Source organism: Malurus melanocephalus, unplaced genomic scaffold, assembly GCF_030028575.1.
Source record: "Malurus melanocephalus ecotype Western Australia unplaced genomic scaffold, MMel_1.1 scaffold_84, whole genome shotgun sequence".
Classification (NCBI taxonomy): domain Eukaryota; kingdom Metazoa; phylum Chordata; class Aves; order Passeriformes; family Maluridae; genus Malurus; species Malurus melanocephalus.
Genome location: NW_026623316.1, coordinates 2,153,265 through 2,176,882, shown reverse-complemented (window position 1 = coordinate 2,176,882; position 23,618 = coordinate 2,153,265). Strand labels below are relative to the sequence as shown.

General features: G+C 38.3%; 1 protein-coding gene across 3 annotated transcripts in view; it reads right to left on the bottom strand.

Annotated features, from left to right (window-relative positions):
- GRAMD2B (GRAM domain containing 2B) overlaps nucleotides 1-23,618 on the bottom strand; it is a 42,997-nt gene that overhangs the window by 7,609 nt on the left and 11,770 nt on the right. The window contains exons 1-11 of one of the 3 annotated variants that reach the window (XM_057367771.1): nucleotides 23,433-23,588; nucleotides 11,328-11,450; nucleotides 9,304-9,385; nucleotides 8,928-8,994; nucleotides 7,852-7,955; nucleotides 4,340-4,435; nucleotides 3,558-3,629; nucleotides 3,356-3,436; nucleotides 2,587-2,698; nucleotides 915-1,037; nucleotides 624-711 (exon numbers count right to left, since the gene is read on the bottom strand). In XM_057367771.1, coding sequence (XP_057223754.1) covers nucleotides 624-711; nucleotides 915-1,037; nucleotides 2,587-2,698; nucleotides 3,356-3,436; nucleotides 3,558-3,629; nucleotides 4,340-4,435; nucleotides 7,852-7,955; nucleotides 8,928-8,994; nucleotides 9,304-9,385; nucleotides 11,328-11,450; nucleotides 23,433-23,524 — 1,040 coding nt within the window. In that variant the 5' untranslated portion in view covers nucleotides 23,525-23,588. Of the gene's footprint in view, nucleotides 1-623; nucleotides 712-914; nucleotides 1,038-2,586; nucleotides 2,699-3,355; nucleotides 3,437-3,557; nucleotides 3,630-4,339; nucleotides 4,436-7,851; nucleotides 7,956-8,927; nucleotides 8,995-9,303; nucleotides 9,386-11,327; nucleotides 11,451-21,836; nucleotides 23,293-23,432; nucleotides 23,589-23,618 lie in introns of those variants that run through there. The other 2 variants (XM_057367769.1, XM_057367770.1) reach the window with 2 other exon arrangements.

Genomic DNA, 23,618 nt, shown 5'->3' with positions numbered 1-23,618 from the left:
GTTCCTGCTGCTTTGTAGTTGGTGGGAAGGGAGGAGGGAGTGGGGAGAAGATCGGTGTCTTTAAGGGTTGTATTTTATTTTTTATTCTCCTCCTCTGACTTTGTTATAGTAAATTCACTTGATAATTTAAKTAGTGCCTGTTTTGTCCATCAAGTGTTTCCTCCCTGCTCCTTATCTCAACTCATGAACCCTTTTGTTAGTTGTTTTTCCCCTTCGCTCTTCTCTACCCAGTGTGGTGKKGGGGGAGAGCGAATGAGCAGGTGTTGTGGGTGCCTGGCTTTTGGCCAGCATTCCAAACCAYGACACATGCAAAAGGAACCTGCAAGTACTTAAATACTTTTAACATATTCTGAAYCCAAAGATCCTTTGCTTTTAAAAGTTAATGCCCAGTTAAGTAAGCCTGCCCCAGCAGGCTTACATACATATTTGTATATACATATAGATATACATATATACAAGTGTATATAGGTATATACACACTTTTGGAAAGTGTAAAGGCTGCAATTCCCAATAATTTCCTTTTTTCAAGTAAAGAGTAGATTATATCCATCATGCTTACATAATATCAATCATGTTAACATAAGAAAAYGGTAGTTTTTGACAATCTTGTTTTGCTAACTTACAGAACTGCATAAAATACAAGTACGTGGTTCAGAGATAAGAGCTTCTGGGACTTCACTTTGTGGAGGAACCTGAAAGCTTCAGAATGGCCTATAAGGGAGAAAAACAAGTGTTACTTTGACCAGACCAGACCACAGAATTATTAAATTCTTGGGAAGTGTTTTGAGGTATACAACAGATAATGGAAACAGAAGGATAAACAAGAAAGAGATCTTCCAAATGATGTGAACTGATATAATTCTGCAAGCTTATCTCAAATTACTCCATCAGACGATGTGGCCTTGATTTCTTACCATTTCGAAGACTGTTTCGGGCTTTTCCATCAGGCCCATGTTTACTATGTACATCTGAACGAACAGACTTGGCCTCAGGCTTGGACACTTTCAAGTGAGTCTSTGTTTCAACAACATGATAATCTGTCAAAAGAAAGATTTTTAATGAAGTTGAAATATGAAACCAAAGGAAATTGTTGAGAGCTTATGTTGGTCAAAAAACAGAGGAAGAGGAGGATTTTAAAAGGTGCGTATCTGTAGTTTTAAGTAAAAACAAGCAGTTGGTTTAGTAGCCTTGAAATAGTTTACATACTAATTTCAMATCAACGCAAAATAAAAAGAAGCACCTAGATTAAAAGAAGATGATGTATGTTGCATTTATATTTCCAGATCTTTTGAAAGATGGCAACCCATGAAAATGTTGAAGGCTACTAGTGAATTTCCAGGCAGAAGATTACATAGTCACAAAAGTCATCTCTCAAAAGGCCTGAATTTACTAATGATTCCAAATTACTTTAATAGCAACTTCAAATAGGGGTAATGAATTTTCACTTTATAAAGGACATTACGACTCTCTTTCCTGACCATCTTGAAAAATGCCAATGATATCTTGAAAGAAATAGGACAGAAAAATCTAATCACACTCAGTTTTATACTCTATTTGCTTATCCTGGACTTACTCTAATGATGCACAAGAAAAAACCATGAGTAACAGATGTGCTATCCTCCACCCCTACCTTCAATTCCTTTTTCCTAGGATGGTTCTTTACCTGGATATTGGTTTTGATTTGTGAAAAAAGAAAATTGAATGGGTTTGACAGGAATAAGACAGTAAACTAAGCCATTATTCAGAAGCACTTTTAAGGCATGTGAAGACACCACAATTCAGTTACAGCTTCATGAACTGCACCACACAATTAAAAACACATACACAGTAAAYATCAAATATCAGTGAAAGCAAATCGTCCTGCTGAACAAGACASAGAGCAAAAAGGAGAGTTAATRAAAAATAACATGACAGAAAACTGCTGTAAAAAAATGAGTTTCTTTCAAGAGTTTCTTATACAAATTAGGGTCAAGATGGAACCCAGCGCAGTAATAGCATAACAATATACTATCATCTTAATTGTACAGCAGAATACTCTAGGTTTTCAAATAACATTCAGCATGAGCTACATAAAACAAGTATTGCTGTACTCATGAACTTCTATGTAGTGAGTTTCAGTCAGAATGGCTGCTAATTAGCTGAAGAATAGGAGACAATAGGAGATTAAAAAAAGCAATTAAAGAAAGAACAACTTTGACAGTGTCTAAATAGCTGCAAAGAATAAAATAAGTACAGAATGTTATTTGTACAAGTAAGAAGTTGCACTGTGACCTGAACTACTTTAGAATGGGTTTTGATTGTTTGTTGTTCTTTTGAATTTTAAAGGATGAATGGCTCCTACATTCTATCTGCTTGAATGGCTAAGCCACTGGAACCAGTAGTGACAATTTAGATCTTCTGATGACCAAGTMATTGCCTGAGTCTGGATTGTAGAGGGATAAAGTAACAGAAATGTAGGGATTGCGGGCTTAAGGAAGACCTCAAAATCCACCTAATTCTCCATGTGGATCCCACATCAGGGATACAAAAAGCTAAATTGAGAGCTACTCCATTCTCCTTCTCTTGGGGCTCCATAATCCCACTCACCCTGGAAGCATTCCAGCTCTGGTGTCTGTGAGCCTGTGCTGCTGGACTCTTCCATCTCTTGTCTTCGCTGCTGCACTATTCCATCCAGATCAGAGTAATCTTCATTGAAATCCTGATGGGGAGAACAAATCACAAAAAGGCTTGGCCCTGCTCTAAATCTAAGCAATCTAATTTCCTCTGACCTTCCTCTAGAATCTAAACCAAAAGTCAAAGCTTTAGAGCTGTTCAAGCAGGAGCAATCTCTGGTATCAAGATATTGAGATCAAATTAAAAAATAAGCTCCATAAAATCACCAGAATTCAAGCCTCATCCCTGCCTTGACTAAAAGAAAGACTGTTAAGTCAGACAAATTATGAAGTCTGGAACAAGCATTAATAGACTTAGACTCTGGGCATCACATGTGACTTCACAACYCTTTCAGATAAGTGAACTGGCTTACAGAGGAAGGTTTGCTACTACAAACACTTTGAAAACTGTTTGTGGCAGAGGATAAAGCAACTTTATGTCAGCACAATGAAAGGTGACTGCCACACAGAGATATGAAGAACACACAGATGATTAATAAATCAAAAGCATATGCACATATACAAACTGCATGTCACCAGATAATTATGCTAATTATTCCCACTGTTTTCTAGTGTTAAAAATGCATGGAAGTTTTTGAAACAGATGTCATGATTTCCTTTGGTTTCCTTTCTTCAGGCATTATAAATAGAACTTGCAATGAAAGATACCATGCAACAAATGAACAAACTTCTAAACCATTTACCAGGGGCAGAGTTCTAGGGCGATCAACCCTGAAGCTGTTCTCTGCCGAAGAGGGATTYGGACTGTTGCCCATGCTTGTATCCTAAAAAAAAAGCAGCAGTGTTAACAAGGAACACAAGCAGAGAGTACCTAGCATTCAGCAGGATAGCAATACTAATGAACACAAAGCTACATACAATCTTCACTGCCACAAGAGTACTCACCTCAAGATGTCTACARATAGATTTTAAGAGCTTGTAGGTTGTATCTCTGGAGAGTAATGAGACAAACATGTACTGAAAAACAAAAGTYCCACAACTGTTTAAGAAAAGGCATACAGTACAAGCTTCCTTTTATCAAAATAAAACTGATAGCTSATTTTGCAGATCAAGTAACTATTTTCAAGAATTGTATGGCAGGAAAAGCCTAAGGTCCTTCTAAGCTTTCTACTTGAGGTTAATCACACGATCACAGAACAGGCACATAAAAGTTACCGTGTTCTCATGCAGGAACCAGAGCATAATCCAGATCTGTTGTTTCTTTTAAAAACACTTTGCATGCTTTGTTTCACCTATCCTTAAAAAAAAACCCAAACAAACTAATGCCCAAAATTGCTTTTATGTACAGTCCCCTTGCACCCACACATTACTTTCCTGCCATACTACAATGAAAATGGGTTGTTTCCAAAGCTGCTCTTAGGATAATCCATTTCCCATTGATTGATGCAATTACTATTCTGGAATAGCACTGTAAGCAATAGTTTTTTGTGTGCCTATGGTATGATTGGTTATGTAAGAGATACAAGTAAATGAAGAACACTGACAGAGCTGCCAACAAGGAAGGTAATCCTCTGTGCATGAACCTCCCAACCCAGCCTTTTCAGAGATCATCTGGTGCTATGAAATCTTRGAAAACAAGAAATGAAAGATTACAGAGAGCAGGTGGCAAACAGAATTCTGGTTTTTATTTTCTCACTGTAATACCAATGTCCTCTACCAGTACTTACCCTATCTGTCACTGTCGCTATGATCAGAGCATTTGGCACAAGAAGGGCAGTTTTGGTTTTCTTCAGAAGTGTCACAGACAGCACAGGTATACTAATCTGAAACAAGATCAAGTAGCATTTGAATCCCAATACTCATGGTGCACATATCTGCACCATGCTGTCTCCCGAGGASCCAGCCCAGCTATGGGATAAGCCAGATCTTCTGCACTTGCCATTTAAAGACTCCTCCACTACATTTCTGATTACTATTATTTCATGTGAAATAGGTATGGTTTCAGATTATTGCATTTCATAACTACTTTTACTTCTGCTTTTATAAAATGYTAATCCCGGGTTTTGTTTGTGTTTCCCTTTCTTGGTCCCTTCTGGCTCTCACAAGACCATAGCCTTAATGCACTGCAGATCAGCAAAACAAACCACTCTTATAGCTATGCTTCTTTGTTTAGAAACCAAATATTTTMGAACACATCAGATAACACAAGCTCGTTCAAAAATGAACATAAAAGTCTTCTCACCACTTACAGATCTGCAAACAAAAAGGTGAGTAAACATCTCATCCTTCAGCAATGTTGAATGACCCAATACCCACATACCTGCTGACTTCAGCTGATTCACATGTATGCCAACCAGGCAGTCTACATTTACATTCGAAAGTTCTCAACTTTCCTTCCTGCTTTGTGTTTACATCCAACCCCATTAACTTAACATCTGCTAAGTTTCAGAGTATTTTACTTCAGATGCTCTGCATGGGCTCTTCCTGTAAACCCCATGTTACAAAGGGGTTGTAGATAATCAGTTGAAAAGCTTAGAGGTTTAGTGAATCAGGCAAATATAATAATCCTGGATACACATGATTAAGAAACAGATSCTGTTAAAAATACCTTTGGCAAAGGCTGTCACAACTACCCAAGAAACTTGGAAGCAAGGTTAAAAGTGTTCATAAATTGTTCAMTTAGCTGTCACAGCACTGAATCAAAAACATGTCATTAGAGGAGACTGAAGTTACTCCATGCAATTTCTTGTTAACTTTTGTTCACAAAGGTAACACGAAATCATGAAATGAAAAATTGCTCCAGGTAAAAAAAATACATATATTTGTGTATAAAAGTTTGTTTTCAAGACTGTCCAAAAYTATTTGAACAGAAATCCTGCTACAAGCTAAAAAAATGCAGCTTACAATTTTTCTAGTTGGTTCAGTTCACAATTCACCTCAAAGAACTTAAAATCAGAGATGTTAACAGCATTCTTCTGTGTGCAGAATAATATTATCCATATTATTGATGGACAATATTACATTACTGTAATMAATACTTAAGTGTGTTTCAGTGGCATTAAGCATTTGTTTTTGCACTGTTCCCACAACATTAGATTGAAATAGTAGAATCTATGTGGAATAATAATTATTTCAGAATAAAAGGTTTACCTGCAGGAAACTTAGAAAGTAATTTAAAAGAGTAAGATGATGTCTAAATCCCAGACAGACTCACTGTCAACACATATAGAGCCATCTAGAAAGAAAGTGATGTCTGTCAATGCCTATTCCATCCTGCAGAAACAATCTTTTAGTTTTGAATATGCAGTGTCTTTACGGCATACTCAAACATCCTGATTTGCATAAATGTCCCTTGCACAAAAGCTTTCAATAAAAAAAAAATCTCCAGGTAGAATTTTTCTCAAAAATTTACTGGAGTGTGTAAATCTGCTGTTTCTCATAATAAAACACTTTRTCCCTAAGCTTAAGAGGTTTTCCAAGTTCTAAGCAACAGAGTCTTTGCATCTTGGAAACTGTCAGTGTATCTGACTGCTAAGACTCTTCCTRTCCAGCTTGATTTCCTCCTTCCCCTCCCACTACATCATTTTTCACTGTATCCCTGATTTTCCTGCTTTTTTCTTTACGGGATTCCCAAAAGCTGAACAAAGCTGTARGTAAATGATAAGGGCTATCCCCTTCACTCTTAATTTTGCTCTCAATGTTTTCTAAAAATAAGACCCAGAACTGAATAATTTTCAATACTGCTATAATCACATTTGCAAATAGTGTTTATTTTACCCCATCTTGTAAAATATTTTCATTTTTCAGCATATATGTAACTATGCACACATTCCTGCATTTAAACACCTGTTGACAAAGGTATTTCCTAGTACTACATCATCATCATTCTATTTCAAGTTTTTCTACTCAGTACAGTTCTACCATTTTCTTGCATACATTTAGCTTAGGTGATTTTARAGAGCTGTTTAAAGTAGTTACAGCTTCAAGTATTTACATTTSTTCGTGCTGAACAGAAAATTGCTAGTACAGCAGCTTCAATTTTAATAAATTGCTAAGATAGATGCTACTAATATTGAATCACAGTATTCAACCAGATGTTAATTTTCATGTCACATAGCTTTTACCAACATACACACCATCGACATTAAAGTAYTGTCGATGACTAACAGAATCTATTAACTAAGAATCAACAACAATCTTGGGCCAAGTGGTAAAACACAATAACCCTTAAAATTGCTAGGGATAACATGCTGTTAATAATTTTAAGAATTCTTTAAAACTACTGCACCTTACTTAAAGCCCTTTAAAAACAGATGGYATTCTATAAAAATTTTTGATAGCAGAGGAATGAGACAATCTCAACCCCTAAGCCACTTTCAGAATTCAGTTCCCTGGATCTAACCAGGAACTTTGTTCAAAGACGTACCTGAAAGAAAGAAGCCAAAKAAATCCTTGAAGAAAATCTGTATGTTTCCCCAAAAGAGGTCAAAACCAAAGCAGAGTATGTAAACAAAGTGCACTCCAAAAGCTCTAAATCAATAGAACCAAATCTCTTTGCAAAGCTTCTGTTTTTTCTGTACGCGCACCATTCACCACTAAGGGTATTAAGCCTTAGGTGGGCCACCAAGACACACTAATTTATGATCCACCCAAYAGCTCACATCTCATTTCTGCTCTGCATACTAGGCTCACAAGCAAAAACCCTGCCAACTTGTTTTTCTTTTCCTGTCCTCTATTTATGCAAAATGAGAGTGCTAGAAGAATCCTTCAGAGATCTTTGCTACTCAAGTCAGAAGCCAGTTTTAGTTCCTCTTTTTCTCTAGTTTTTCTTCTTTAACTGCCTTTAATATGCTTTATACTTCTCTCCAGTTCCCAAACTATAGCCTTCGAGTCCTTAATGCTTTTCAGCCTTCATTCTTCTGTCTCCTGCTCCTCCTCTTTTAAGTATTTTCCCCAAGAGAAACATTTTTGCAGTTTGTGCTACATGCATTTGACAAGCCCTCACTTGCACTTTAATTTGTTTCTTTGAGATACAAAGTGCTTAAACAAGAGACTAAATCTCTAATGACAATAGTGCTCAGTTCTACAGTGAATTTCAAACATCACTTATGAATAGTGATTGCATTCGATAAAACTTAGAAGTACTAATATTCTAGGCTTGCACAGTACTTTGAACTTCTGGTGATGAACAGATTGCAACAAATAGCATTATTGTTCTGTACATAACGATTTTACTAACCTTAGTGTCTTTACCAAAAACCTTGGAATGGAAGCAAATCCAATTTTCAGAAAGGAATAACTTTCCTTGGTATAGAATTTCTTTCTGCAGAGCACAGGTAAAGCCTGAAACAAAGAGATATGCTATAATCTTTAATATAATCACAACCCAAACCAAGCCAATTTGGCTTCTGCTTTGTWCTTTTTTCAAAGTCATGATATGTTTAGGTTTAATTCTTTTCATAAACATTGCCAAACCTCAGAATTTGCAGTAAATTTAACTAATACTGACAAGCTCAGAAGATGTCATGGGTTTAAGTTTAGCCTCAAAATATTCGAAGGACAACAACTGAAATTAATAAAATGAATAGTAACATGCAACTGGCCTCCAAAGGTGAAAAGTCTTTCAGAAAAGACTACTGCCTAGCTTTATATTCTCCTATAAACTTTCTACTAATTTCTAGGTAAGTGCATAACTTAAATGTAGAGAGTTTAATGAAAGATTTTATCTTTAAACTTCTAGCTCTATGGTAGTTGTCTAAACTAGATGTACAACAGAGGCACAACACATGTAGCGCAACACTGCTTTTACTTCAGACACTGAGCAAACCATTTCTCACTCATGAACCACCTTCCCTGTATTTCTTTCATTTGCTATACATGTCTATGTAGAATTCCTTTGTTATAAGAACCACAGACAATAGTACAAATATTTAAACGTTTAAATATTCCTTTTCCTATCAGCATTTTTCAATTTTAAAACATCATCAACAGCAAAAACTCAAGCGAATCACTTGACAAATGYTGTCCCAAGTAGTGTCTTTAGTAAGGAAGATTCAGTACTAAAAAAAAAATTAGGCTACTTCCAAAGAAAGGCAAAATGGGCTACAATTTCCAATATACTGAACATGCAAACATATAAGTTTTCCAAGATTAAAACAAAATGCCCATTGCATGTGGATCAAGGCCCTATAGCTCTATGCAACTGGAGTTAAGGTTTTTAAAATTTAGGTAGCTCCTCTTGTATACCACAACGTTGTTAGGAAACAACATTAATTAGGATCCATGGCCAACAAAAACACGGGGATTAATACTTACTTTGTTTCAGTGGCTCATCAATGGGAACATCTAGAAACAGCTTATGAAAATGTGCATTTGCCTTCAGCTAGAAAACAAAAAGCCCCACACCCAAAACACACAATTAGACAGTCTGACAACCAAGTGACCTCCTCCACTTTCTGTCCTCCCCACACCTTCCCATTTTGCCCACTTATTTTACAATAAATCCTTATCTTTTTCTATGTGGCTATTAAGTCTGTATCATCCTTTATCCAGACCCAAAAACACTGATGAAAAAGGAACCTATGTCCTTATACAACCATGAACTACAGTAATGCTAAACAAAAGCCATCTCATGATAGTTACATGTTTACTCTTACGGTACTTAAGCAAACAAGTAGACTCTCTGCCTTACCTGATTTGAGGCACGTTTTTTCCTTTCAATCTTGAGGTCACTCTTGATTGTCAAAACTGGACTATCTGTGCTGCTCTTGGTCCTGAAGATTTAAAGCATTTGACAAAAACCTGACCTCAGTTCATTGGTCTTGGTAAGTTACCAACAGGATGTGCTTTTCCATGGAACATATTAGATGTTCCTTGGATAACTTATAGACAACTTATTTAATTTATCAAGAGTTATGCAGAGATAAAGAGTGTATCTTTTTCTTAAACTGTGACAGTCTGCTAAGGGTCTTCTTTGAATTTAGAAGGGATATTCTAAATAACCTACTAGTTGTAAGGAAGTAAAAAAAGTTAAAGAAGTTTTTCCAACTTAATGAATTATTACAATGCTTAGCTTCACATTTGTTTCTGGGCAACATGTGAAATACTGATACTAAGTATATTCCTTACTATACAAGATAAAATAAGACAAAACTTAGTAGCTGAAGTGGAAGGCRGCGTACAGAACCACCTTCGTATTACAAGATGTGAACTCATTTGAAAAGTGCCAAAGAGAAGAAAAACAGGTGCACAAGTCAGAGGATGGCTATGAACTGTGCAGTGTAGTGTAATGAAATTATTAAGATAACCAGCAACTCTACAGGAAATGAAATGGAATTCTGAATGCCAGTTGTATATGTAGCTGTACTTGTACAGCTCCAGCCATTTATACTGGAAAACCAAACAAAACCTCAAACACCTSTAAAACAGAACAAGTGCAGAGCAGATTCTCTGTGGATGGCTGTGAAAATCAGTTTTGTCTGTTTTATACAGGAGGTATTAAAGGCATGGACTTTAACAGAGAGGTGGTACAACTGTTTCACAAATCAGAAAGAGGAGAGAGAATAAATGCACATCAACTTACTACAAAAATTAAGTAGCTCTTTCTCAGAGGCCTTCAGATGCAAACTGACAGCCAAAGATAAAAATATAACACAGGACTCATACTGAATGAACTGAAAAACACTAAAGATACAGTAGGGAAAGAAAGGTGTTATAAAAGTTTCCATTACTGCATCATATCCTGCACAAGTCTTCTTTACTTCCCTCAGCTTGAGAGGTTCAGGGTTTCCAGTAAATACTGTAACAGTGACAGGAAGAGAAACTCTAAGTGCTATGGAGACTGATTTAGACAGCAGGGAAACTGGCTGCATCTCAGGTGATCCCTCGCAGAAGAAAAAGCTAATACATGTATCTGTGTGCTTATGTAAAGTACAGGTAAAATTGAAACAAATTGTAGGTCTGATAAAAATGCCTTCACCAAATGCAGTCAATTACAGTATTGAGAGGTTAAGACTGCAAAATCTGGGAAAAAAAAAAAAAAAAAAAAAAAAAAAAAAAAAAAAAAAAAAAAGTGATGACTTATTCCTTCAAACACATTTTCCTCAAAGTTGCCTCATGTAATTAAGTGATTTTTAAAAAATATTTTCCTTGTGACCAAACCCACAGTATCGGGCTGAACATTGACTTTTGCACTGACTGTTCAGTTGACAAAATGAAAGCAATGCAAAGGTTGTGTTCAAGCCATCCAAGCAGGATTTTAGCTTCTTTCAGAACTATTTAAAATGCATTSCAGTACTCAAACGAAAGAAGAATGAGTGTATTTGTGAGGACATTAAAAAAATCTGATGTAATATACAGCAGAGAGTCAAAAACGAAAACTTATGTCATAGTTTTACCATGGACAATCAATATTCCAGCAGGAAAGTGTTCTGGAAACAGGCCAGGACTAAAACTGCCTGTCAAATTGATTATGAAGGGGATGTAACTCACACTGTGGACTAAACAGTGCAATATATTTTTTCCTTAAACAGGGACACTAAGCCAGCTCAAAGTCTAAATTTTATTGTGACTGCTTGCAGTGGGCAACAGAGCAACCCAGGAAGGTGCCCTGCTACTCTGTCTAGTTTTTCAAGTGGGTTATAGCCATTATCTATTTATATCTAATTATATCCAGTTATCTAACTAGAAGAAAATTGACAGTATTTCTGACATTACCTAGCGACGTCAACTTTTTTCCGGTCATCAAAATACTCCATTTCAGTGGAAGGGGTCTGYAGCAACACAATGGGTGATTTTCCAGCCTTTCTTTTTTCATCTGTTCCATTTTCCCCATCTGAACTGCAGAGGGAAAAGCAAACAAGCAAATAACTAAAGAGATAAAAGTGTATATTATAGGATTCACAGTGATGTCAAATGCCACTGCAACATGTTGACAATACAGCATATATGAAAGAACAAAATTATGACATATCTTTCCATGAAGGCCCTGAAGAAATCGTCATCTACTGACTTGACAGTATGATACATGTGAGCTGTACTCTGAGCTCCAGTATTGGAATTTCAGCAATGAAGAGCGGAAARTTGAAATACTGCCATGGATATTTCAGCACTCATAAAACTTGTAGCTCTAGCTTCTGTTCTGAAGAGAACATCTCATTTAGGAAAAACCCATTCCATGTTCAGTAATCAGAATCAGATGACTAATGGAAATTAATTTGATTGGCAAGCCAGGAGAAAAACATCTTGCATGACAGCACATGGTGCTTAGCACATTATTTGTGGCTCAGTATTGCAACAGGAAGTTGGATCCTATTTTGCCTCTCACTTACCTCTTCTGTGAGAGTCTACATGCAGAATTTCACAATAAAGGTTTCTCTCCAAGAACAAAAGCACTGGTTTTATTTTGCAAAAGCAGCACTGCTACCACAGTGCATTGTCTTTTCACAGCAYGCGTCACTGCTTCAGAAATGAATGTTACACACCCAGACTCTGAATGCTAAGCAAGGTGCTATTAGAGCTTTCCATGGCTCTCCTTTCCATGATTTTCCAAAAAACTGTTAACTCAGGAAATTTAGAGGGAAAAAAGCTATATATTAATAATAGGGTGTGAAGAATGATGATACTTTAAAATGACATGGCAAATATATACACATGCTTGCCTGCAGAAACTTGAAGCCTCAGAAAAACTATCGGATGCTTTTAGGATTGAACAGGAAAGCCAAACTGTGTTGCCCACTAAATTAATGCATGGCCTGAATGACCCCATTTACAGAAGCTTTCCATCATAATGTTTAACTTCTGCAATTTTACAGCAATACCACTGCCACCATGTGACACTGTCTTTATTATGAACAGGTTTTTTTTCCTACTAAGACTAAAGTTTTGCTAACAGAGGTCCTCAAACTGATTTAATCTTCTCTTAGGAAGGGCACAAAAAGATCTTTTGCTTTTATTACACTCTGATAAATAAGATCAGAAGATACACCACACAACACCTTAATTGAGATCTAAWGAGGTGTTATCCTACCTCACAGCTAAACTAGACCTTATGTCACAGGACAAATGCCAGGATTCTCAAGGCATCTTATATTTACATAGAGCAGCTGTTTTCCTATCTAATTCTTCCTTAACCCTTAGGACTCACCACCACAGGGGCACTGAATTCCTGCTTCCTAAGTCACACACCATTAGTGCTGTAATCCTTTCAGTTACACAGAATGCCAATGAGGAAAAAACCTATTATTCACTTCATTCTTGGATCAGCTCTGCCTGACCACAAATCATCAGCTTTTATTTTCAGTCAACATAAACTACAATTAAATAGGCAATTAATGAAATTGAAGTGGAACCCAATCTGCCTGAAAAACCCAAATAAGCACCTTTATGCTCTTAAGAGATTTTAAGCAGACTGACAGACTACCAACTCAAGGTGYTCCCTGCAAACATAGGGGAGTTTGTATTCCAAAAGTCTGCATATCCYGAAAATGTCTTATTCACAGTCTTGCTGTATTCTATTCCCCAAATCCTTGGCTCCAAGGATGGCCAGAAAAATACCAGAAATGAGTGCAAGGAGGAACAGGGTGAGGAAAAATTGTCAGGTTCATTCACATCTGCATTTCAAAAAAAGCAGCTCAGCAGGAAAACTCCCAAGTGAACAGGACTACTACTTGTTACATTACAAACAATGTAACAAGCACTGTTTTTAAGACATAGTTACTTGAGCCTGAAGCCTGACTGGTGCCCATCACTGCCTTGGGCAGCCTGCTATTCTTACATGGYGGTGCTACCAGCTGACTAAGGTGGCCTGTCTTACACCTCTGTACTACAAATATCTTTTAAAAAAAAAACCCTGTAACAAGGTTTTAGCATTCACTTACACTTGTCAGCATGGTTAGATGCTTTGCTGCTGCTTTTTTAACTTACTACTCATACTCCCTTTCCCTCATCTGTAAGTTATTCCACACTTTGCAGTTAAACCAGTGAGCCTGTTCTATTCTTTCTTTCTTGCCTACTAACTTCTACTATTCCTGAATGTCTAGTGTCTGAACCCATTTCATCTAGCTACTTTCAGATGGYAGGGAGCTCCATCCCACCTGCTGACAGGTGTGTGTGGGAACCTGTGCCAGCCTGTTCACCTCTCCAGGTCTGCTTTCTGCAGCYGGGAACAGCAGCACAGGTGTGAGGAGACTCACCCATGTGACACTTGACTCTGACAGCAGCAGTAGGGTCTATTCTTGCTGATACAGTTTCACCATGTTTATCCTTCACTCTACCTCCTTATGCCTCCTTCACATAATGAAAAACTACATAAGGATTTTTCCTCATACTTCTGATAATTATAGCTCCACACAGCAGCTAAGTTAKCAGTACGTGTTTTGTAAGTACCAGAAGAATCTTCCATTCCCTTTGTTATGAATGAGACATCAACACTTTTCAGGCATACACAGGACAGATCAAAATTCCAGAACTATATGGCTGTCATTGTCTTTAAYTCCCTACAACTACACAAATACTTCTACAAAGCTTCCTCGGGTCACCCRTGCTACTTGGTCCACCTGATAACTGGTCTAGAGGCTCAGAAGCCATAATAAGTTGTGACAAACCAGTTCCCGAGTCCACAAATTGCAGATCAGTTAYGCAGGAGGAAAAAGAGCTGTTGAATAATCAAAGATGTTAGGTACATCTTCAATTGTTTGCAAAACTGGAGCCAAAGCATATATCCCAAGGGTTTAACGTGACTCAACATTGGTGCAATTTTCCTTTTGTGGATGGACCACACATTTTAGATCATCATTTTACCTTAAAGGCCCTGCTAGTCCAGTTTCGCTTCTATTATATAAAGAGGATTAATTTTGCAACATTGGTTAGACTGGTGTATTATTGCAAATGATCAACGAAAAGGGTTGAGGAGTAATTTCTCCCCTAATGTCCACAACCATGCTTGGTACAACACATGAGAAAATACCCATCACAAATACAATGACATTCTGTATCTTTTGGTTCTGTTGGATTTACCGGGTAGCTGCTGGCAGACTGACAGGATTTGACAAAGAAATCAAAGTAGTGTGAACAGTCCTAATGCTAASCAATAGTGTTATTTCAGTTATTCCTTCTCCCTGACATGAGTCTATTCAGGAAAAGGAATGGGTTATTTTTACAGAAACTTGAAGTCAAAGAAACTCCATATATTTAAGTATCCCAGACTTTAGCAGGTTTTAAAAGCAGAGAAGACGGAGCAGGATGAAGAGATTTATCCAGGCATTATCTGAAAGACATARAAGCAACACGCTTCAGACAGAGATGATTACAAGACAGTAAGATGGACTGTACCAATGCTTGGAAGGACATTGCTAAGTGTGCTGCAGGGCAGAGGTCTCCTCCTAACCACTTACTTTCCTTGACCTATCATGTCCTAGAGAAGCAACCACCTCAAACTACCTCTTGCTAGGACTGAAGTCTTTAAGTTTTCTTTGAGAAGGCATGTCCAACCATTCTAACAGACATCCTTTCTATGCCACACTAGTCTGAACAAACTTTTTTTGAGTGTGTAATCAGATTCTGGGGTGCTTTATCTGATGAGCTTGCTTTCTGACTGTACACAGTTCCATTACTTCACACCTGGACTGAAGAAAATACCTTTCCACTGTAAATTCTCCTGCTGTCTGCTCCATAGCATATTAGAATGGTCTCCATGCTGGAAAAATTAACAATAGTGCTCAATCTGAGGATTTAGGTGTTGCCTGTCTGTACAGTCTGGTCACTCAGAAGCAAAATGCCTCCCCTAGCTCTACTGCCATGCTTCAGTGCTAYGTGGCACACAGCAGATGTAAGATGACACAACTCCCAGAAACAATACCTCAAAATAATGTCCTTATTTAATTTACTTCTAAGACCACATACCATTTTTACCATGCAAATGGACAGCCAAACATCAAGACTCCCAAAGTATCAAAACAGGAAGAAAATGAGCTACAGCTATCACACAGGGGCAGAAAACTGCTTAAAAACTGCTATAATAGATGTTAAAGATGGCCATAATGCATCCATTTGTTATTTGTATAACTCCATATACACAGTACATAGCTTGCACTTAAGGCTGAAATCTAAAGGAAATAAAGCAGCTGATTCTGAAGTGCAGGATTTTGTATGTCTTTTGTATAGAAAATCTACAGCCAGCAGACGTGCTTATAACACATACAGAGAGTAGCAAGGCATTAATGACGGTGCGGAGATGTGAAACCCTGCATGACAGAGAAGGTCAGTTTGTCAATATGAATAGGTATGAACCAGACTGAGATTTAACTTTCTCAGGTTGTTCAAGGAGCAGGCTAATTCTCTTCTCTTGAGATCAGAGCCAAACAAGGCATAATGGAGGCAGAGTTACACAGCTGCACATTAACTGTGTCAAACATGCATATGGATGGGCACACTTGCACATACACCACGTGCTTCTAGGATGAAACACATCAGCAGGCACAGCTGAAATCTTGATGTCTGTGGCACCAAAAGAAAATTCACCCGATTGTTTGGGACTTCCTTAAAATCAGAATCTAATTTTATGTATCAAGGTAATTAATTGCAGAAATAATTACTGTRTTCTTTTCCACACCTATCTCTTTAAACACAATTACTCACCTGTGAGTAGTTTCATATTCCTGTGTTGCAATGTCTTGATTGACACATGAATTAAATTTTGGCTTTAGTACTGAACAGAAACCCCTCTGACACTGTTAAGGACAGAGGAAGTTGGGTTTTTGTCTTAAACTGAATAGACATTTCACATAATAACTAGATCAAGTTTCACACTGTCTTACCACTTGGACATCAGCAAGATCACTGTGACACCGCAGACGTCATTAGCAAGTATGTAAATTCTCTGCTCTAAATACCATCTATTATTAACTGTCTGTATTCCCTGTCTAATCAAAACCAGACTGCTATCAAGTTGCATAGAAAAAAAAACCACAGAAGAATTCCCTGTGCTCTGAAACAAGAGACACTATAACAAGATATTTTACTAAGTTAACACTAGAACAGGAACACAAGCCATTTAGCTCTCTTGTCTTCCCAAGAGTTTCCGTTTCATATATCCACTTCAAAAAGCAAAAGCCCTCTCATATGTATCTTCACTCAACTCCACAACATTCCCATCATGCAGTTTTCATGGGAGCTTCAGAAGGATGACCAACGACTATTCATCTGAACATAGGCACAGTCAAATCCAGTASACAACAAAAACCTTTGACAGACATATTTCTGGGGAAAAAATGAAGAAAATTAAGCAAAAGACACTAATTCACCTCTCCTTTGCATAGGAACATATGTTTTTCTCCTTAGCTCCCCACAGATAACAGGCAAAAACAAAACGTTCCTGATTTATGACTTGTTCAGGATTCAGAAAAGAGGGAAAAGTCACTTAAGTGCCAGTTCTACCAATTGTTCAATAACAAATTCAAGAAAAAAATATAAATACTGCCTCTACTTACAATTCATATGTTCAATACCATYATATAGACATCTATCAATCACAGCTGGTTCTTAACTCAGGCAGAAACAACACAAATCTATCTGAAAAAAATGCAAACATCTCTACAAATGAGGACTGATCGCCAGAGAATAAGAATGAAGGCTTGACCTCAATACTGAAGCTGTACCTCTGGTTTCTGGAGGAAGAAAAAAAATGAAGTAGTTGCATCAGATTGAATTTTTTTTTTTTTTAAAAAGGGAAAAAAAAAGAAAACCAGACACATGTAATTATATAATTATATTAACAACTGTTATTAAAAATGCAGAACAGTTAGAGATGAAAGCAGAGGCCTGGGAGCAATCTTACCAACATTTTCATATTATTATCTGCTGTTAAAAAGTGATGCTGTCATGAACCACTTGACCAGCAGCTTCTGTTCTACGGCACTTTTAGAAATAATGACTCACTATGCTGCACAAAAATCGTTTCAATCAATGTACATGAGAAACAATAATTTTGATTCTTCTTCTTTGAGAAGAAGAAGATTCTTCTTCTTCTTCTCCTTCTTCCTTTGAGAAGAAGGTTATACAAAGAGAAGGTTGGATTTGCTCATAAAGTGGTTTCTATGAAAACTGGCATTGGTAAAAGATAATCCTCAATAAGATTTCCTTGTTTAAAGTGTATTAAAGATATATTCTGCTCCTACAGATCTCATTTACATTTTTTGTGAGGTTCCCCAGCAAAACAGTGCAAAGCAAAACAAAATTAAATACAATGAGAAAAAAGCAATCATCAGTTGRTGTCTATGTACTGTGCTTTATCGTGCTTTCCTTGTTTAAAAGTCAACACTAACTGAGAACACAAAACTTGAAGTCTCAAGGAATACTTGAGTAATTTTTAACATTTCATCACACATTTCACCAAGGACTGAAGTGAATCGTTCACCAAGGATCTAGCAATGCTAAATTTCCCATTGTTATCTTTTCAACCTGTGATTATTCTTACAGATCTGCCTATGTGTTCTTTTCCATGAACAATGGAAAACAATGAGGATAATTTAATACAAAAGCTATTATTTCACACTAGGAAATACTAGCTCCCAACAATGGGTCTAACCAACACTAATCACATCAGTACCTTTGATTGTGATGTGGAATATAAGGAACCATTTTCRTTCCAGAGTCTTGGAAAAAGGTAGTCTTATTAGAATCAGTTGTGACACATGGTAGTCASACACCTCCTAAAGCTAACTGGACCTTTTTTTTTCCTATATCACCAGGATATTGAGTCTGAATGGTCTCAAAGTCTCCTTCTTCAGTCTGAGCCTTTCCACTGTCCACAAGCTGTCCTCCACGGCAAAACACACTCTCCATGCTGGCCATAGCATGTTTTGTATTGTAAAATTTCTCAAAACCAAAAAGGAATACATTTATAATTCTGTTACTTACCGGACTTCTGCACTATTTACTTCCTTCTTGTGGAGGAAAAGGCTGGACAAATCTAAACAGCTCTTTTTGAACCAGAATTGCACAGATGGCGGCTACAAAGGTACATCAAGAGTCTTTCGCTAGGTGGTCTGTCTTACATAAACAGACTAAAACTGTTAGCCAGAGGGCTAAACTGACGCATCATCAGACCTTAGTAGAGGATATGCCAGGGTATGGCTGGTTTTATGGGATATGTACAGAACTGCTGTTTCATAGTCACATAACTAGAACATTTCCCTCTTCTATCCACAGCGGGCAAAGACTTCAGTCTGTCTCTGTGTTCCCTTCTCTGTTTTAAATTCTCTGCTGCCTATTTGCAGCGTACACATTATTTCCTTCCACTCTATCTGAAGCTTATTAACCTCCCTAACCTTAGTGTGCTCTTTCTCAAGGACAGAGGCAAAGATAGTCAGCGCCAGGCAGAAGTTCAGTTAAAGTCACACAGGTCTGAAAAGATTCATTGGAAAGGATATAAGTAGACTCAGCAACAGCAATGTACAGAACATAAAGATCATTACTCCCAGCAGCGGCATCATTAGATACTACATAATTTCTAACTAACTGCATGACTGCAACATTTATGGAGATGGAAATAAGAAGACAAAACTGTGACACAATGTTTATGCATCACCTGTCAAATACCAGCAACAAATCCTGCTGCCCAAAGATGCAGTTATTATGCTGCCTAACAGCATTTCTCAAAGACTGCATACAACCAGTAAATATATTTGGGAGTATTTCAGGTTAGCCACATGAGACACAGGGGTGGAAAAAAAAATGGCTCTTCAGACCCACATAATGCATTTGCACATGGAACAATTATTTTTAAGAAGCTGCTTTTATAAGTTAAGCATGCACTTAAAGTGACAGGGATAAAAAAGGAAAGAAACAGAAGTGATYAAAAATGTCATCATGAACAAATGTAGGTTCAAATCTAGACTTGAAAACCCTCTCACACCTTAAATTTAAATATTTCATTTGCAAGCCTGTCCATCTTTACAGATACAGTGTACAACTTCTGTTATAAATATAAGAAAAAACCACAATGGATGAATTAAAAAATATGATACTTATTATATGTTAATATCTTAATTCCCTGAAAGTACATGCTTACACCTCTTTTCCTTCTCAAAAAAAAAAAAAAAAACCCAAAAAAGCAGTAGAAGTATTCTGGAAAAGAGTTAATGCAGATCAAAGCTGAAATAAAACTGAATCATAAATAAAAAAATACCCCATTATTGTTCTAGGCATTGTGTTGGTGTCTCAAGTAAGGATCCAAAAAAAAAAAAAAAAAAAAAAAAGAGCAAATTGTGATTATGCACAAGTCCGTCAATTATGTTTGTTTTAATTCATCAACTGATAAACAGTTATTAAGAAACATCTGTTACAGCAGAATAATATGCCGGACAAACAAACCATAAAGATCACATTCTCTGTCCAGAAGTACAAAATTTGCATTTTCTACTGCTTGTATTGGCGTATTTTCCCCACTTTCTACAATGTATTTTTGCAAAACAAACAAACAAAAAAAAAAAACAAAACAAACAGAAACCTTCCATACCTTTCAGACTGTTAACTTCCAGTCTCTTCACTTCTTTGTTACACTTGGTAACTGGACATTACCCGATAGGTAACCATAAAGGGACAGAATGTGCCACTTAATGTTAGCAGAACCTTGCCATGCAGCAACCCATTACATCACACTTTTACAGACAGATTGAATCATAGCAGGACGAATACTACTGGTGACACCAGTGCTACCTGTGCCTCATGAGAAGCAAATATGGGTGCAAGTAGAGGAAAGCTGACAAGGCATATGAACTGCTTGCTATTAGCCCTCTGCCATTTCTCCTTAATGCACCACATTCTTATTTTCAATGCTATAGCATCTGTTACATCAGCTGCCCCTGAAGCAGGGCTAACATCTTCTATGGGAGGTCCAGTGCCACCACAAATAAAACACACCCCACTTTCTGGTAAAAAAATCCTCTAAATACAAGGCAAGAGTTAACTCCTYTGGTCCAAGGCCACACTAGGATGTAATGGTTAAGAAACACCACTTGGAAGGCTTTTTCTGTGCAGAAATTTTTTGTTTGCTTGGAAATAAATGTTTGGCATATCACTATTTTGGTCTGAATAATTAGTGCCCATCTTCCACACAGAATATCTCTGGGGTCGTACMACTCACAGAGATCTACTGCAAACTTCGCAAATACAAGTATCACTAAACATGCCAGTGTAGCCCATTTTCTGAATCAATATGAACGCACTTAACTCTTCTAAATCACTGTCAGATAAATACAAACTTCCCAGTTTCTAATTTTGAAACCTTTAGGAAAAACTAATACAAAAAACCCCTGCAAAAAAACAAAAAAGAAAAAAAAAAAAAAACAAACCCCAAAACAACTCAAAATACTTCTAGAGCTTCAGCTCTTCAGATGCATCTATCCCCCAGGGAACCTTTACTGTAGCAGCAGTATATGAAGCTACAAAGTTCATCTCTAGACTGAACAACCTTTTAAACATACCTGCAGGAAGTACAGGTTACTGTACACACATAAATCTCTTTATACACATAAATCTCTTTCCCTCGAGCTCTGGAAAGCACTAGAAGATTCCATAAGCCTCTATAACCCCACTAGTATTTTTTTTCAATTAGTTGCATAGTGCTCTGTGGAAGTACATGAGGGGAATGAAACTCCACCAAATCCACATACACTTACATACAACATTTTCTAAAACCAAATCTTCAATGAGTCAGAATCTCACTTCTAGTTGAATAAAACCCATAATTCTGTTCTTGAGCTGAACAACCTCCCCTGTAACTTTACATCAGTCAAAACAAAGATATTTGGCCTGTGAGGTTAACTCCTGATCAAATCAACACGAGGGTTTCTCAGATGAGTTTCTCAGACACCAGTTAAATGGAGCTGGCAAATAAATTCCAACTTTGTTTCCAAGTGCTTTTATCAATTTTCTAGTTTAAGACAAAGCTTTTCAAGTTTTTTTTTTGCCTCTCCCAGATTTTTTTCACCCTCCTGCTGCCCAGGCTAGTATTGCTGAACACTGCATCTTAAAGTCGAACAGACCACCTAGTCTTCCCCTGTATGACACCTACTGAACAGTAAAAATTTATAGCTAAAAAAACCTAGGGAGTCATAGTAAGACAGCTCCATTTATCACACTGATTAAGACCAACCTTGCTTCTAAAACTATAACTGATTCAGGACTGAAAGACAAAACATTTGAGGGTGAAACATGGTCAGTTACCTGTGCATGTGCAGCGCCTCTGAGGTTAAGCTTTCCATATAATATCTTGGACTCCTAGTTCTGCTCTCAAGAGAAAAATCAGATACAGATCTTGCATACCTGAAGAATTTCATTAGGTTCACTGGCATAATTCTGTGCAAGGGATCAGGATCCAAGGCTTGAAGTCAGAAGACTCGAGAGAAGGTCTGGGAATTATGTTTCATTTGTGGTGTGAAGTCACTGATGTGATTACACCATACAGGATAAAGGACACTTAGAAGACACTTTGATTCCCAGTGCTCTCTAACAAGCAAGTTATTTCTGGCAACAGATTTCACTGTGATACATACTTAGGAATACACCTGCTTGGAGGTCATGCATATAACAGTTGGGGGAAGAAAACCAAAAGCCAACACAGACCTCAGAGCTTCTTTCCAGAGRAAGAACTAGCTGCTGGTAACTTGTTCTCCTTTCTCCTGGAAGCTGTTAAAAGTTTAAATTTTTATGAAGAAAAGTTCTTTAGGAAGAGGAATTAACCCAGATTAGGACAAAGTTAACTTCTTTTAATTTCTTTTGATGAGAAAGCCCCACATTTTAGCTTATTGCTTTGCAGATGCTCAACTTCTCAAACATTATCCTTGGGACTGCCAAGACTCATGTGAATAGAGAGCCTGATATGGAAAGAGACAGCTGCTTGRTTCCAGCAACATTTTCACGTGATGGTCATTGCCATGGCACACAAGCACCTAAACACCTAAACAACTTAAGATCTCTGCAGGAAGCCAGACACCAATGCAGGAGATGAACCTTTAACTCTCGACATTCCCAGTCATCTTCAGAGGCTAGGAAGGTCAGCAGCCTCGGGGGAGTCCTCCCACCCTTTGGAGCCCTCTGACTTTCAAAACTTCCACCAGTTAGTCCAAGCAGACAGCCTTTACCAGCCAGCAGGTCCTCCTCTTCCTCAGGAAAAATATTTTCAATCTCCTCACCTGCTCAATTTTTACAATACTTCTTAGGTTAAGATGCACAAGTACGAGTAAGGGTACTGGATGAGGAGCAGGGAACCACGCCAGGATAGACAAGTGACCACCATTCTGCCCAAGTGCCCCATCCTGTCTCTGGGACACCATACTGAACTCTCATTTTCATGCCTCTTGCCTGCATCAGACTTTGTGAACTTTTGACGAAGTTCTGGGTTATCCTGGCACTCAGAGGAAAAGATCACAGCTTCCCACAGGAGCCGATGCACTTTAACATAAGCGATAAAGCACAACTACTGTATTTCTGTGCCACGGCTCAGAAAGCTTTCCAGGCTATTGGATGAAATGACTAGACGCAGTATTTATACGCCTTGCTCCTCCTAGAAGTGTAACTTTGGAGTTCAGCGCTGGGCTGGAGCGCGGCTCTTGGCTGAGCGGGGGTGTTGGCGCTCAATTTAAGGCCGGAGGCGGAGCCCCCTTGGCGACTCTTGCCCGGGCTCTTCCAGGCCGACGCCCCCACCAGCGCGGCCCGGGGCTCCCCCGCCGCCCCCGCCCGCGGCTCCCCGTGGCCCCGGCCCATCGGGCGGCCCGGGCACGGCCCGAGCGGGGCCCCTGTCCCGGCGCGGGCGCTACTCACAGCCGCGGAGCGCCCCTGTTGTCCCGCCGGCCGGCGGCCCGCGCTGCCCTCGGCTCCTCCGCATCGCACCGCGGCTCGGTCATGAGCACCATCGGCGCGGGCAGCACGGCTCGCCCCGCCACCGCAAGGCACTCCGCCGCCGGCGGGCCGGGCCGCCCCGCCTTCACCGCCCCGCCCCGGGGCGGA